The sequence below is a fragment of the Rattus norvegicus genome, chromosome 1 (assembly GCF_021556685.1).
Source record: "Rattus norvegicus strain SHRSP/BbbUtx chromosome 1, alternate assembly SHRSP_T2T, whole genome shotgun sequence".
Classification (NCBI taxonomy): Eukaryota; Metazoa; Chordata; class Mammalia; order Rodentia; family Muridae; genus Rattus; species Rattus norvegicus.
Window position 1 is genome coordinate 96781528 of NC_141534.1, and position 15589 is coordinate 96797116.

At 52.1% G+C, this 15589-nt stretch overlaps 3 protein-coding genes across 11 annotated transcripts; 2 read left to right on the forward strand and 1 right to left on the reverse strand.

Annotated features, from left to right (window-relative positions):
- Positions 1–133: 133 nt before the first annotated feature.
- On the forward strand, positions 134–5486 carry Alkbh6 (Alkbh6 nucleotide demethylase). Of its 4 annotated transcripts, XR_015683266.1 has the most exons (8): positions 134–202; positions 902–980; positions 1499–1567; positions 3004–3064; positions 3398–3549; positions 3764–3880; positions 4619–4739; positions 5094–5486. XR_015683266.1 is itself a non-coding variant. In NM_001127450.1 (7 exon segments), coding segments are annotated over 6 exon segments (717 nt in total). In that variant the 5' UTR covers positions 142–202; positions 902–926; the 3' UTR covers positions 5358–5486.
- Positions 5094–10296, forward strand: Syne4 (spectrin repeat containing nuclear envelope family member 4). 6 transcript variants are annotated; one of them, XM_087653705.1, is made up of 8 exons: positions 5094–5401; positions 6424–6562; positions 7458–7601; positions 7792–7986; positions 8062–8310; positions 9218–9292; positions 9923–9981; positions 10074–10292. In XM_087653705.1, the coding sequence occupies exons 2-8, from the start codon at positions 6467–6469 to the stop codon at positions 10249–10251; spliced, it is 996 nt and encodes a 331-aa protein (XP_087509831.1). In that variant the 5' UTR covers positions 5094–5401; positions 6424–6466; the 3' UTR covers positions 10252–10292. The 6 variants fall into 6 exon arrangements, with proteins under 6 accessions (XP_087509831.1, XP_087509833.1, XP_087509827.1 ...); XM_087653701.1 differs by lacking the exon at positions 5094–5401 and adding an exon at positions 5784–6055; NM_001415792.1 differs by lacking the exon at positions 5094–5401 and adding an exon at positions 6039–6271 and having other exon boundaries at positions 10074–10296.
- A 2432-nt stretch (positions 10297–12728) lies between these two features.
- Sdhaf1 (succinate dehydrogenase complex assembly factor 1) lies at positions 12729–13678 on the reverse strand. Its single transcript, NM_001177687.1, is given in 1 exon segment — positions 12729–13678. A coding segment is annotated over 1 exon segment (357 nt). The 5' UTR covers positions 13653–13678; the 3' UTR covers positions 12729–13295.
- Positions 13679–15589: the final 1911 nt, after the last annotated feature.

A 15589-nucleotide genomic window follows, 5' to 3' on the forward strand; every position in this document is an offset into this window, starting at 1 on the left:
TTAGGACGCAGCCTATTCTTGAGCGAGAATAGCGGGGTGCTGAGTGAGAGCGCTGATTGGCTGGAGGGCGGGCCCATAAGGTTCTTTGAGTATGCCCAGTGGTCTAAAACCTCCTACGTCAGTAATACTGGGCGGAAGTGACTGGGGGGGCGTGCGACCATGAGCATGTTGAGTCTGGAAATTGGAGAAGACGTTGTGGACGGTCAGATTTATTTTTGGGAGGGGGGTTTCGGGGGAGCTGTAGAGGTGAATGTCCAAAGGGCTGAAAGTGGAGATCTAAGGGGACTCAGGGTGGGAGCTCTAGGGGACTCTAGTGTGGAATCTTGACATCCAGGGTCTGGGGTCTGAGAGGTTCTACCGGGGAAAGAAGCTTTAGCAATCGGGCTCAGGTCCGGGGGTGCTGTAATGAAGGGGACACTCGGCAAAGGAAGTCAGAGAGGGTTCCGAGTGGGGTGATAAGAGGAAGCTGGGAGTGGACAAGTCTGAGAAAGCTCAGATTAGGGGAGCAGAGGTGCTCAGAACGGGAGATGTGAAGGAGCTGAGGTGACAGGAGGGTCCTTAGGCTCTGAGGGACCTATGCTTATGGTTGCATTCGAGAAAAGCTTCATTTGTGGGCTCAGAGAATGTTCTCTGGGAGGCTTGGGAAGACTCACGTATACTTTGGTGGGCATCGATGGACAGAGCGATGGAGGAGTATACTGACTGTTGATATCAGAGCTGGGATCTGGGGGTTGGAGGAGGAGGAGTGATCCTCGGGTGGCTTTTGAGAAATTGAAGACTCCAGCTTTAAACACAGGAGTTTATAGGAAGTCTGAGGGTAGGATCTGGCCCCTGATAGGCTAGAAGGAAGGCTGGTCACAGCTTAAAGATAGGAGACTTAGTGACTTACCCCTCCCCACAGGACGGCACACAAGGAGTTGATATCCATGGAGGAGCAGGACGCCAGGATCCCAGCACTGGAACCATTCAGGGTGGAACAGGTTGGCAAGACTGGGGTGTAGGGAACGGACGGGTGTGAGGTGGGTGGGTTGACAGATCGATTCCTGGGTCTCTTGGTTGGACTGCCCCAGCTCGCCTCAGAGTCTAGTCCTCTGCCCACTTCCAACCTGCAGGTTCATAGGCCATCCCAAGTCCCTCTCAACTTCTTTTTTTCGGAGCTGGGGACCGAACCCAGGGCCTTGCAGTTGCTAGGCAAGCGCTCTACCACTGAGCTAAATCCCCAACCCCCAAGTCCCTCTCAAAAGGGAAAGGTTGCCCAGTCATGATAGGATCCCTGTGTTGGGCAAAGCTGCTTTTAAAAACCTTCCTAATGCGGGGACCCTTTAATACAGTTCCTCATGTTGTTCTACCATAAAATTATTTTGGTTGTTACTGCATAATTATTTTATGAATCATAGAGTAAATGGCTATATTTCCTGCTGGTTGGATCTGTTGACCCGAAGAGGTCGCGACCCACAGGTTGAGAACCACTGTCCTAAAGGCAGTCTTTCCTTCATAGGCGCCACCTCTAATCTACTATGTCCCTGACTTCATCTCCAAGGAAGAGGAGGAGTATTTGCTTCGACAGGTGACCACAGTGCCCCTCTTTCTTTTCTTTTTTTTTAGTGTGTGTGTGTGTGTGTGTGTGTGTCAAACGGCATAAACGTTTATTGGGGGAGGGGCCATCAATCGTCCTTGGCTGCTGCTTTCCTCATGGCTGCCAGCACGTTTCTCAGCTCCTCCTGCTTCCTTTTGGCATGAGTGCGCATGCCCACCCTCTTTTTTTCTGCTTGTCCTTGAACACCTCGAGCAACTCCCTGGCCCATTGTTCATAGGGCGTGAAGCCGTACTCCTCCCGGATCATGTCTCACATGAACTTGGTATACTTGAGGCCCACAGCCATGGGGTAGCGCGGCGCCATGGCTGCTGCTCTCCTAGGGTGGTCGGAACTGGACCCCCTCCCCCAAGTGCTCTTCTAGCCTGCCTTTCTTGTCTTCTCACAATTCTTTTCCAACACTCAGCCTCCATATGAGAACCGCAGAACTTCGGTGGGAACCCTGGCAAGGAGAGTCCCTTAGCACACCCTCGATCCTCTCCACTCCTCTTTCAGACATTCCCTGGTCTGTCTGAAAGAGCTTTCTCAGTCAGATGTGGTGGCACAGACTTGCAATCCCAGCTAGGAAGGCTGAAGCAGGAGGATCCCAATTTCAGGCCTTTTGGTGTTTTAGATTCGTGTGTGTGTGTGTGTGTGTGTGTGTGTGTGTGTGCCTGCTGTGGGGTCCATGCTAGGCACACACACTACCATCAGGACACACCTCTGCCAGCTTAAGGGTGCACTTTATAAAGCTCACATTCTCTACCCTGAGATAGTCCAGTTTAACCTTTAAAACAAGGGTGTTATTGAGATCACATTCCTGACAGGAATAGCCCAGTGCAAATCCCAGAGCCTTGGGAACAAAGTCTCAGAGCTCCTTTTCCCTATGTTGAGACGTCCCAAGTTGTGTGTGGTGGCCCGTGCCTGCAGTGCCAGCTCTGGGTAGGAGGATGCAGGAGAATCAGGAGATTTTGAAAACAGTCTGGGATACATGAGACCCTATTTCTCCCACTCCCACCCCCTGCCACAAAAAAGGGGGGGAGGATCGGGACCCATACCACATCAAGAGAAAAATCCCGTTCATAGCTGTGGTGCAATCTGGATAGAGCATGTGTTACCCCATTGATTGCCAAAGTTGATTCAGCCGGTGTCTGGCTTGGCAAGTGTCTCTGTGCTTCCCCCACACCTTCATGAGACTCCTCGAAGCTAAACTCTCAATAAAGCAACCTCCCTGGATAGAGGAGGACCATTTTCCAGTCAAGGTTATGTGAATAACTGCTCTCCCCAACTAGAACCACCAGACTGAATAGCTGCTCTCCCCAACTAGAACCCCAGACAAGCTATGGATAGTCCCCGTTTTCACCCCACGTGAAGGCCCTTATGTGGGCATGTGTAGAAAAGTCGTGAAAACCCCATCCCTCACCTCCTAGGTTTTCAATGCCCCAAAGCCAAAGTGGACCCAGCTGTCCGGGAGGAAGCTTCAGAACTGGGGTAGGTGTTCCTGGCTAGAGATGTGATCGGAAAAGACGAGAAGAACTCAGGTTTAATGGTTTCAAAGTATGTGGGGCTATCTCCAAGGGTCCCAGGCGTCCCAGAGCAAGGAGGACTTAGGGCTTGGTGGTGGTCTTGAGGGACGTAGGCATCTACTGGTTAGTTGGGAGTATCTCGAAGGGCCAAGTGCTTTGAAGGAAGCTTCAGAGAGATCCAGTGGCGGTCTCCAAACCTCAGTGGGTAATGATGCTTCCAGCCACTGGAACATCCTTAATGGGGGTAGCAGATTCCAAGACTCTTTGGGTGCCTTCAAGAGTCCCTTGCACTCTGCAGGTGGGCTCCCCCACCCCCGGGGGATGGTCCCTGAGCGACTCCCTCCATGGCTTCAACGCTACGTGGACAAAGTGTCTGACCTCAGCCTTTTTGGGGGTCTCCCAGCTAACCATGTCCTTGTGAACCAGTACCTGCCTGGGGAGGGCATCATGGTAACCGCACATCCTCATCCCACTTCCCCTGCTGAATCCCTCCCCCAGATCTCCAAGTCATTAAGAGGAGGGCAGCCATCATGCTCGCCTCCCCTGACTAGGCACACTCCGCCTAGGCACGTCCCTCCCTGTCCCAGCTTGGGACCCCACTTTGACTTAGTGGAGTGGGGTAGCCTCCTGCCCTGGCCATCTCTGGTGCCCCCTTCCTCCCCAGCCTCATGAAGATGGACCATTGTACTACCCAACAGTCAGCACCATTAGCCTGGGCTCCCATACTGTCCTTGACTTCTATGAACCTCGGCAGCCAGACGATGACGTCCCTCCAGAACAGGTGGGTCTTGAGATGATGTCCCAAGCTTTTAGGTGCATTCTGACGTCTGACCCCATATACTCCAGGACAGCCTGACTGTACTTGCATCTAGAGTATTCCTGACACCCAGATATGTTCCTCTATGGGTATCCCTACTGTCTCCCAGATACCCAGTCCAAACCCAGCCAATGTGTATGGTGCTCCAGCTGCCATGATAGCCACTGATACTCCTTTCTCTGTGGTATTGGATAGCTAAGGGTATGAGTGACTGCGTCCCTCCCACAGACCGCTTGAGCTCAACATGGTGTTCCAACAAACTGTTTTTTTAGAAATTACTATTTACTTATTTTTGTGAACAGGTTTATGTAGCCCAGGCGGGCCTCACGTTTGTGTCTTCCTGTCCCATTCTCGTTACAAGCATGGCTCCAACACACATTCTCGATATTCTCGGGATATCCCAATGTGTCATTCACTCATGTGTACCCCAGTGTCCTCCCAGACTGCAGGCTGCACCTTAACACCAGTGTCCTGAAACTCTAGTCATGTGCCCTATGACCCCTAGATTCTCCTTAACCCCACATGGCTCTGTTGGGGATACCCAACACCCTTATCTCTGACATCTAGCTCTTAAGTCATGCATCCTTGATACCCCAGTGTTCATAGAATCCTCCCCCACCCCACCCCACCCCCCAACACCGTGGCTAGATGTTTCTCAGCTTCACTCCCTAAACTTCCCTCTTTTTCAACCCTTCCACCCAGGCAGGCTTGCTGCAATTCCTGACTAAAGCCTCCCTAACATCCAGAGTCCTGGGATAGGCCACTCCCTTTATCCTCTGTATTAGAGCCTGACCCCAGCAGTGTACCCCCAGATTAGCTCTGTGTAAGTATCCCTGGGACTGCCCATTTTCTGTCCCAGCCCCTCAGATGCCAGTGAAGGCTCCCACAGTGTAGTAACCCTTTATACCATCACCTGTACATAGGCCCTGGCTTCTCCCAAAGGGCTCCGTGCTCACACACGAGCGCGGGCACGCACAAACACAGCCCAATAGCCTTGTCCCCAGAACCTATAGATTACCACTCCTCAGCCATCAAAGCTTCCATCCCCCAAAGCAAACTCTTTTTCTCCTGGGGACTTGCTGACCCTTGCCCCCTGACCAACTGCTGGCGCCCGCTGACTTTGCACCCACTCCCAAACGCCGGATATCCACTGACCATTATTAACTGATTCCTGCAGCCCAGGCCTCCTCAGCAGCCCATCACCTCGCTGCTGGTGGAACCACGGAGCCTGCTGGTGCTCCGGGGCACGGCTTACACACGTCTGCTCCACGGCATCACAGCCACCCGCGTAGATGAGCTGGACTCCACCTCGCTGCCGCCCAATGCCGCTGCCTGCCAGTCGGCGTTGCCCGGAGCCCGCCTAGTGCGTGGCACCCGTGTCTCGCTGACCATTCGACGTGTACCCCGCGTGCTGCGCGCCAGCCTCCTGCTGAGCAAGTGACCACCAGGCTCCAAAACTCCTGACCTTGGAACCTTAGGGCAGAGGTAGCTGCCCAGGGTTATTTATTTTCCCAGTAACTGTGGAAACCACGGAGAAGTCACCATTCCAAATAAACAGAAAATACCTTTATTCATTTTGGATTTTTTTTTTTTTTTTTTTTTTGGCTAGGTGGGAACTGATGCTTCAGTTTCTTTCTTCCTTCCCTCCCCCCTCTTCAGTACTGGAGGTAGAACCCAGGGCTTCTCGGATGCTATACAAATATTGCACTAGTCAAATATAACCCCAACAACAATCACGTTATTTTTTTAGTTTCTTGATAGGGCCTCAATAAGGTCTTGGCTAGTCTTGAACTTGAAACCCTTTTGCGTGAGATGACAGGCTTTAGCTGCCAGGTGCTTGGACATTTTTTTCAGTATTACACCCGAGACTTTAAATGAATGGGATGGACCCTGGTACTCAGATACAGCTGTCCTTGAAGGTGACAGGATCCAGGGTCTTGAGGAAATGGGTGGAGTTTTCTATCTCAAAGCCCCGTGGCATGGTGTGGGGGTGGTGTTGGAAGATTTAGGCTCTGCTGGGGAAGAAGGAGTTAAATGCCTCTGCACCTCAGCAGGGCATCAGATTTCTCGGGTCCAGGTTCTTCCAGGAAGGGGTGGAGCTAGGCTGGCTCCTGGGCCTCTCAGTAGCCTCGGTCCTGGGTAAGTCCTGCTAAGAAAGCATGGGACACTGTCTAAGAAAGAGGCTGTTACTGGACATCCTCACCTGACTATCCCCAAGTGCACAGCCATGGCCCAGTTTCCACTTCTTGGCCATGGATTCCCTCCAGAGCCTGTGAATCACCCCCTGGGAGGTCCTAGGGGGCTGGACGTTGCCGGACCTACCATCTGCCCTGCACCTGAGGAGGAGCCGAGCAGGTGGGGACTGGGGCTTGATAGGGAGCTCCAAGGGAGGGAGCTGTAAGAAGGGCCATGTGTGACCATGGTTGAATAAGGACATGGAGACAACTGGGGATGGGGTTTAGGTGGGAAAGAAGACACTGTGGCCCATCAACATTTCTTCTCTCTAGGCCAGAGCAGGTCCAGGCCTCCTTGGACGCGCCTGAGCATTTCATGGATGAACCGAAGAGCACTGAGTCTGCCACCAGCCCCTCAAAACTACCCCTGGCCTCTTCCCATGAGCATCAAGATGGGGGCAAGCCCTGTGAGGTGAGCTGACCACACCCTCTGTTCCAGTCCCACTTCCCGCCTGTCCCCTTCAATCTGCCTCTTGCTCTAGGAATGATATGATGATTCTGTAGGGGTGCTCGGTATCCGTGGAGGAAGGGACACCGTAAGGTTTGACAATCAGAATAGAAGTATTTCAGTTATTTCTAATCTTCTTGTATATTTACCGTGTGTGCGTCTAAGTGTGAGCAGAAACACAGGCATGTCATGCAGTCATGCATTCGGTTGCCAGAGGCCAGTGTCTCTCAGTCACTCACCACCATGGGTTTCAAGACAGGGCCCCCCATTGAACCTGGCTAGGTTGCCTGGCCAGTGAGCGCCACGGATCTGCCTGCCTCCACCTCTCCAGCACTGGTATTACTGAGCGACCGGTGCTACATGCATGGTTCTTTGTGTACTTACCTGCACAGCAAACACTTTATCAACTGAACCATCTTCCCGGTTCCCCCCAACCTCTTTATTTGAGATAGGCTTTCACTGTGTGGCCCGGGCTGCCCTTGAACCGTCGATTCTCTTGTCTCAGAGACCTGGGGTTATACGTATAATTTACCACCTTTGAGCTGGACATATGCCCATATTTACCAAGTAGGACATGAGATGTTTTATTAACGGCCGCATTCCCTTTGGGGGTACTCTCTTCCATTTCCCCTCCCGGTTTAGACCCATCTAAAGAGCTTTCTAGAAGGCTCGGGAACCTGAAGATCTTAAATTAGATGTCTCCAACATTAGGGTAAAGGGTTGCCAAGTGGGAGCAGCGCGAGTGTTGTTCTGGAGATGGGCACGCCTTCAGAGCAGCACCCACAAGGCAGCAGCTTGCTTGGGATAGGGGTAGCGTATTGGCCCACTGGCCCTGATTTGGGTCCCCTGGAATCTCCAGCACTCCGTCTCTGGTCTGGAAGTACTAGAAGCTGAACAGGACAGCCTACATCTTTGTCTGTTGGGGTTGAAGTTCCGGCTGCAGGACCTGGAACAAGGCCTTGCATCTTGGACGCTGGCCCACAACAGGATTGTCCAGCTGCAGGTCGGCAGTGGGAGGCCAGGATACGGGGGAGTGGGTAGTCCTTGTGTGAGTGTAAGCTTTCTTGGATAGAAAGTGGGTTTGTTGCATATCCTGACTTCTGCACAGGACAGGGAAGACAAAATGACTCCAGGCTCTGGGGTGGGGGATCTGGTATCACTGTCGTGTGTGAGTGTCGAACTGTGTGTTCCAGGCCCTGCAGGCAGAGCTCCAAGGGGCAGCCGAACGTGTGGATGCATTGCTTGTATTTGGTGAGGGCCTGGCAGAGAGGAGTGAGCCCAGAGCCTGGACATCCCTGGAGCAGGTCCTGAGGGCCCTTGGAACCCATCGAGACACCATCTTCCAACGGCTCTGGCAGCTGCAGGCCCAGTTGATCAGCTATAGCCTGGTATGACCTGCCCTGGTAGTCACCAGTCCAGACCCTAGTCCCCCCAACTCCCATGACATCTATCCTCTGCTCCAGGTGCTTGAGAAGGCCAACCTACTGGACCAGGACTTGGAAGTTGAGGGAGACTCAGACGGGCCAGCAGCTGGTGGAGTCTGGGGGCCCTGGGCACCCAGTATCTTCCCCACTCCTGCAGAGTTGGAGTGGGACCCAGCAGGGGATGTTGGGGGTCTTGGACCCTCAGGGCAAAAGATATCTCGGATACCAGGAGCTCCCTGTGAGCTGTGTGGCTACAGGGGATCCCAGAGCAGTGGACAGGGCTTTGAGGTGAGATCAGCCCCCTCAAAGGCTCCTTACTTGACTGGGCCCCACAAGGTACCTTTCTGCACCCTTCTAGTATGGCCTTTTCCTCTCAATGAGGACTTGGCCCTGTCTCTGCCTCTAAGCCTCTCTTGTTCAAATTATTATCATTATTATTATTATTATTATTATTATTATTATTATCATTATTATTATAGACAGATTCATGCTATGCGGTATAGGCTGGCCTTGAACTCACAATCCTCCTGCCTTAGTCTCTTCAGCGCTGGGGTTATAGGCATGCCCGCCTACGTGTCCACCCTAGCTGTCACCATGATTCTCTTGTGCACTCTGTATCTCCTTGCCTCCATGAATCCATTTGCCTCCCTCCTCTCTTCTGTCACTGTCGCCTCATTCCTCACTTCCCTGTGCTGTAGACACAATCCTGACCCTTCTCTAAGCACAGCAGCCACTCCCATCTCTAAGTCTTACCTACATGCCCGGCTCACGTCTCCCAGTTCAGTCCAGTTTCCTTATGCCACCTCTTCAGAGAGCCGCTGTGATCCAACTTAGCATCCCCACCATTACTTCCTGACGTTCCTCACCACACCTTGACATGGTATATTTATGTGTTAACTTCCTACCTCTCAGGATGAAATGCTAAGCTCCATGGAGACCAGGAAATTTTGCCCATTTCCCTTCTCACCAAGTCTCCTAGAATTGTGCCTGGCGTGTAATAGACACTCATTAAATATTTGTTGACAGGATGAATAAGTAAAGTTTCTCTCCTCTTGGTTTGGTTCTGCCCCTCTCTCTCTCTCCCATGAGATTCAAGTGTATCTGCATAATTTCTCCTCTGTGGCACCTCCTTCCAGACCCTTCTCTAACCATGCCTCCGGTCTTCCGAGAAACACGAACCTTTCTCTGCCCACAGGACCTGCTCTCACTGGGGCTTGGCCACCGGAAACATTTGGCGGCTCACCATCGAAGGCGTCTCCAGAAGCCTCAGGTGAGCTAGGCGCACCAGGGGATGTCGATCCGAGTAAGAGAGAGACCATGCATACTGACAGCCACACATGTGGAGGAACATTCTCTTCCCTCTGTAACTGAAAAGTCTAGACGTCACGGGTTCAGGACCTAACAAGCATCATCGTTCTGTCTCTGTTTTTTGGTCTCTTCTCTAACCCCAGCTGGAGTCCCTTTCCCCTGGTTTACTAACCCACCCTCTGACCCCCTGACCTACTTGCAGTCCAAAGTCCCAGGCTTGACTTCAACCTGCCCAGCTTGGGTGACAGGCTGCACCCTGAACTAGTCAGAGTGCTCCGACTGGCCAGGTCTGAGTCACATGCCCCCTCACAGAAGAGGGGAGAGCGGAAGCCAGCCTAGAGTGACCCTGAAGGTCTGAATGGAGAGGCACCCACACACTCACATATCATGACATCAGCAGTGTCAGGAAAAGGGGAGTGGATGCCTGAAGGACAGGTACAGATGCCCACCTCACTATCAATTCATGTGTGGTTCAGGGATGATAGAAAAGGAGGAGAGATAAGCCCAGCCCCGTGGGTCTAGAGTAGTGAGAGAATGTCCCCTCCAAGTGTCACTGACATTCCTGCTGCTGCTGTCTGCTATCTACCCTCAGGACAAGAAGAGGCAAGGACCTCCTAGTCTGCCCGATGCGATGCTGGAAGTGGATCGTGGGTGAGAGGCTTGAGAGACTGGGCTTGGGGGTTAGGAGAGAGGGAATCATGGTAGCGGCCCACCCTTGGTTTTAATACCGTGTCTCTTCTCAGGGTCCCAGCTCCTGCATCCAGGCGGCCCCTGACCTTCCTCCTTCTCCTTCTCTTCCTCCTTCTGGTGGGTGCCACATTGTTGCTGCCCTTGTCGGGGGTCCCCTGCTGTTCTCATACCCGGCTGGCCAGGACGCCCTACCTGGTGCTCAGCTATGTCAATGGGCTCCCTCCAATCTGAGTCCACCAGCCCAGACATGTGCATTAAATGTTCACTCTCAAGAGATGTCTGAGAATATTAACGCTTGAGAACTTGGAAACAGACACAGCTCGGATGTGTTCTGACAGCCCCTTCTGTCCTCTTTGTCTTGAAGGCAGAACGCAGAGAGCCTATCTTAGTTGTGGTTCCCTGAATTGTGACACAAAGATCAAATGCAACCCAAGCTGTTGACTGAGTGGTAGGAGAATGTGGACATGATCCAGGAAAGAGAGCAGGCCGCCATTGGTTGGCTTAAAGAGCTGGGGGCTGCAGTTAGTACGCAGAGTACCAAATGCCCGGAGACCCTAGGAAACCGTGTGGAGCACGCCCAAACTGGTTCCAGGCTTCCACACCTCATTGGTGAGGTCTCCTTCTCGGGAGGTAGACACCGTAATACTTCCCATCTATCTGTCTATCCTTCCCATGAACACCAGTCTCAGGCCGAGGGAGAGAAAAAGAAAAGCACACTCAGCACCTGCCAAGGAAGCAGCTGCCAGGCTGGGGCAGGTGCTGTTGGTGCACTGCCAGCACCTGTCTCACGCCCATCCTGGAGATGTTCCCATATTCTGCATGGACCGGTATAGGCTGTCACTAGCTCAGGACTGAGACAGTCACTCTCCTTCATAGGATAATTTTTCCCCTTGGTAGTTTTACTCAGAGTTCAGGCTGACTTTGAACCTCCTGCCTCGACCTCCAGGGGGCTGGGATTACAGGTGTGTGTCACCAGGCCTAGCTAATATTTCTGTTCTGCGTTGCTTGGAATGAAACCCAGGCAGGGCCTGGAGCATGCCAGGCAAGTGGTCCACCATTGATCCGCAGCTCTGGTATGAAGTCCTGGGATTGTCCACACTGGGTTGCAGCCTGATCTCCTCAAATCTACGGTGTGAGGGAAGAGGTGGTAACACAAATACAAGAACAAAGCAGAGCCGGGTGCTAGCCCATGCTCATTGAACACAGCTCCTCCTCCCTGTGCTGGCCTCCAAGCTGCACACAGAAAGAATGTATGCCTCCTTGAATTGCCACAAGGCCCCACTGTAGCCAGGTGCCAAGAGAGGTCAGGGCCGAGGCCACCCAAGAGCGAGTGACTAAGGCCAAGTGATCCCTGACTTAATGGGAACAGGAGTTTGTGTGGTAACAGACATTCAGGACTTCTGGCACAACTAAATCCTAATGATGTCTTTGTTTCTGCCCTCCCACCCCACCCACCCATTTTGTCTTTGTCCATTCCCTAGTGGCTAGAGTGTCTATCAATTTATAGTCAACAGGATAGCTCTCCCTTTAAACTTCCATACTTAAGAGTCCCCAGGAGGGCTCAACTGGTTTAGGCCGTGTGTTCTGCCTTCAGGAGGGGCCAGTCAGGTCTGCTGGAATCATGGGGGCTAACCATGGGGAAGGGAGTGTGTCTTCAAAGTAGATGGAATGGCTACTGGAAATGCAAAATCGGGTACTGAAGAGGCCTGGGGAACAGTAGCTTCTAGGAAAGCCCACATTAAGATAATGCAAACCAGTAGCTAAGGGGTATATCAGGGAATCTGTCATCATGGTCTGTCTTCCTAAATACATCTATCTCTACCTACCCACTTATCTACCTACCTACATATCTGTGTGCACACAGGCAGATGGACATTAGATTGCCATAGTTCTTTCTCATCTCCTGTGTGTTCCCTGGGATTTAAACTCAGCTAGTCAGGCCTGTCACCAAGCTCCCTTTTCCACTGAACCTTCTCTCTGGCCCCCTTTCCTTCCTTTTAGAGACAAGGTTGCTCTATGTAGCTCAGGCCCTTGGGGCCAGGAGATGAGACAGGAGACTGGGATATGTCAAGGGTACAGGTTGGGTAGGACTTCAGTAGTCACTTTCAGACCTGGAGTTGAGATGGCACCAAGATCAACAGGGTCACCTTGGGGTTGGAAGAGAATCCCAGTGGTTATCTCACTTGCTCAGCAAGCACAAGGCCATAAACAGAGCAAACACAGATTAGCATGTGTTGTGGTAGAATGAGCCTGTAATCTGGAGGTGAACGGAGGAGTTGCAAGCCATTATCCCTTACATGACCAGATTGAGGCCGGCCTGGGTTAAGTGAGTCCATGTCTTAAAAACAACAAAAACTACCCAACCAAGATCACCTTGCTAAATAAAACCGAAGCTGAGAGATGAGCAGAGAGCTAACATCCTATGGCAGGAGGGTGGGGGTGATGTAACAAAGTGAGATAAAAGCCATATGAAAACAGTGTCACAGGCTCTTTATGTCACACACCAAGCCTCAGCTGGGGTTCCATTTTCCTCCCTTTTGTTCCCGCCTGCCTCTCCAACCTTGGCATGGCAGTACGTGCCAATAATCTTGGAGTTCAGAGGCTGAGGCAGAAGGAGCTGACGCTGAGAGCAGCCGAGGTTATATTCTAACAAGACCCTGTCTCAAAAGAAAAAGCAAAGGCCTCTAATGAAAGAATCAACAAGATTATTAAGACAACAAGGAAGAAAGCACACCTCACATTTATTCCCTTTATACAAGAATCCTGAGGAAGACTGACAAGAATAGGGGCTAGGGATTCTCCAGAAGTCTCAGGCTCATCAGCTGGGGTGAGTTACTGTAACCTCCCTTACAATCCTGGTTCTTCACAACAAGTCGGGCAGTGGTTTTCCAAACCGGACCGCGAAGCTTCTCATGGTTCATCAGGGTGTTCCATTAAACATGCACGGCAAAAAGGCCGTTTTCTCGGCATTAAAAACAGCAAAAGGCAGAGAGTGGGGAGGTGTATGTGTTCTTAGAAGTCAAGAGAGGTGTCACGCCCCGAGGGGAGGAGAACGTGAGTCTGTGCTCTCTTTGACTTTGGGTTGGTGAATCCCAGCATACATTGTTCAGCCAGCCGGTGCCACCGGATGCCCGGAACCTCCTTGGTGAGGGAGTGTCTGACCTCTCACCATGCATCGAGAAAATTCCGTTGTCTCTTAAGACATCTCAGCTTCCATTTGGATGAGTTCCCGATCTTCCTCCCAAACTGTCAAAAGGAACCTTTCTCTGGGTCTGTCACCGTCCATCGGATCGCGTTTCCCGTGCTCCCGTGCCTTCACAAGGATTCTTTAGGGCATCACTATCGTCCAGCCTGTTCCCCGGGGCTGTCGCGTCGACGGGTTCTTCAGTAGGGCCCCGCGGGCGCACGAAAGTACCCATGGCCGTGGCGTGGCCGGAACGCAGCAGCTGTAGCTGGCGCCGTCCCCGGCGATACAGATACTCGATACGCAGCACGTCGGAGCGCGGAAGGCTGGCGTGCTGCCGGAACTCGGCCCGCACCCGTGCCTCGGCGCCCGGCTTCCCGCGCCCGGCGCGCAGCAGTTCGCGGTACAGGTTCAGAACTTGCCTCTGCAGCCGGCTAAGCCGGCTCATGACCGCTGCGTCGCGGTCAGTCGCCCGGACCCTACCGGAAGGACCGCCCCGACAGACAGTGCTGAGAAGCTAACGGGCAGGGCCACAGTCACGTCCGCCAGAAGTCCCGCCTCCTGCTAACCGGTGCCGCCGCATCCGATTGGCTAGTACTGCAGTACGTCGTGGCGGCCCTGGAAGTGGACGGGGTCTCTAGTGCTCCGGTTCACCCTAAAGGGTAGTCTTTGAGTGGCCTACAGTCCTGGTTGTTTCTGAACTTGAGTTGAAGCAGGGGGCAGAGCCTAAGCGGTTAGATGTTAGAAGAGAATAGGAGGAGATAGTTCTGAGTCCTGGGAGGACTGGGAGCGAAGAGTTCGAATCCGGGAATAACCAGGGGGCATAGGGATATTGGGAAGAGACAAGCAGTTTTTAAAAAGATTTTTACTGTTTGGGGGGCTGGAAAGTGCATAAACTGACGACATGACCACTCCATGGTATGGTTAAGGGAAAGCTGTTTGTTGAATTGTTTGTTGTAGATATGAGAGAGAGGACAGCCAGAGACATCTAGAAGAGTCCAGAATAGACAGAGGAAGTAGATTGGACATAGCCAGAGCTGTCTGTGAGAGAGGAGAAAATAGTGTTGGGGTTCAGGATTAACCACACAAATCACTGGGTGACACCAGTGTCAGTAGGGTATCGAGACGGTTTATTGAGCACACATTCCAAGACTGATTAATCAGGCATGCAGACCTCAGGCAGTTCTCAGGGCCAGTTTTTATATGGGGGAAACCCCTGAACAGATGCATTTGGCTCTCTTGACAGAGCAGCACTGTCTGACCTTTAAGCTCATTGGCTGGGTCTAGAGGCAGGAAGGCTAGGAAATCCCCAGAGGTCTCCAGGGAGGCTCTAACCGACAACATGATGTTATGGTCAGGGAACATTAGGTCAGGTTAAGGTCATGAGCCACAAAATGAAGGTTGAGGCAATATGGCAGAACCGTTGTCAGGTTTAACCCTTAACAAATAGCAGGAGATAAGGCTGCAGGCTCTTTGTTTTATTGACAGGCCCCACATGTAGCTATACATCCCTTCTAGAGGTGAGGGAAAGGATGCCAAGTTTCTCAAGTTCCTGAGCTGTGCTGGCTTTGTTTCACCACCAGAAATCCTCCTGCAGTCCAGGGTGAGCTCATTTCTGGATATTTGGACTGCCCTTTGGAATTGGGGGAATTGGAGTTTCCCTTGGAGCTGACAGAAAGTTCAGCTTTTTTCTTTTTTTTTTTTTTTTCTTTTTTTCTTTTTTTCGGAGCTGGGGACCGAACCCAGGGCCTTATGCTTGCTAGGCAAGCGCTCTACCACTGAGCTAAATCCCCAACCCCCGAAAGTTCAGCTTTTAAATGTAGCCAGTCTCTGTTACTTTGTGGGTTTTTCTTTTTCTTTCTTTTTTTTTTTTTTTTTTTTTTTTTTGGTTCTTTTTTTTGGAGCTGGGGACGGAACCCCGGGCCTTGCGCTTCCTAGGTAAGCGCTCTACCACTGAGCTAAATCCCCAGCCCCGTGGGTTTTTCTTTATCCCACCCTTTATCCCTGCCCTCCATTCTACCCCCTTCACTAAATAGAAGAGAAAGAAGGGGAGAGGAGAGGGAATGGGGAGAGAGAGGGGGAGAGAGAGAGAGAGAGAGAGAGAGAGAGAGAGAGAGAGAGAGAGAGAGAAGGACAGAGAGAGAGAGAGATGGAGTTACAGCTTGTAGTGAGCCAACATGGTATGGGTGCTTGGAATGAACCCAGGTCCTCTGGAAGAGCAGTCAGTGCTCTCAACCACTCAGCCCTCTCTCCAGCATGTATGTATGTGAACACATTGGACAGGCCAGAGGAGAGGGTCAGAGCCCATGAAGTCTACAGGCTTCACCCATTGTGAATCTAATGGGTGCTGAGTGTAGGAGAAACAAGGCAGCGGTGGACCGACTC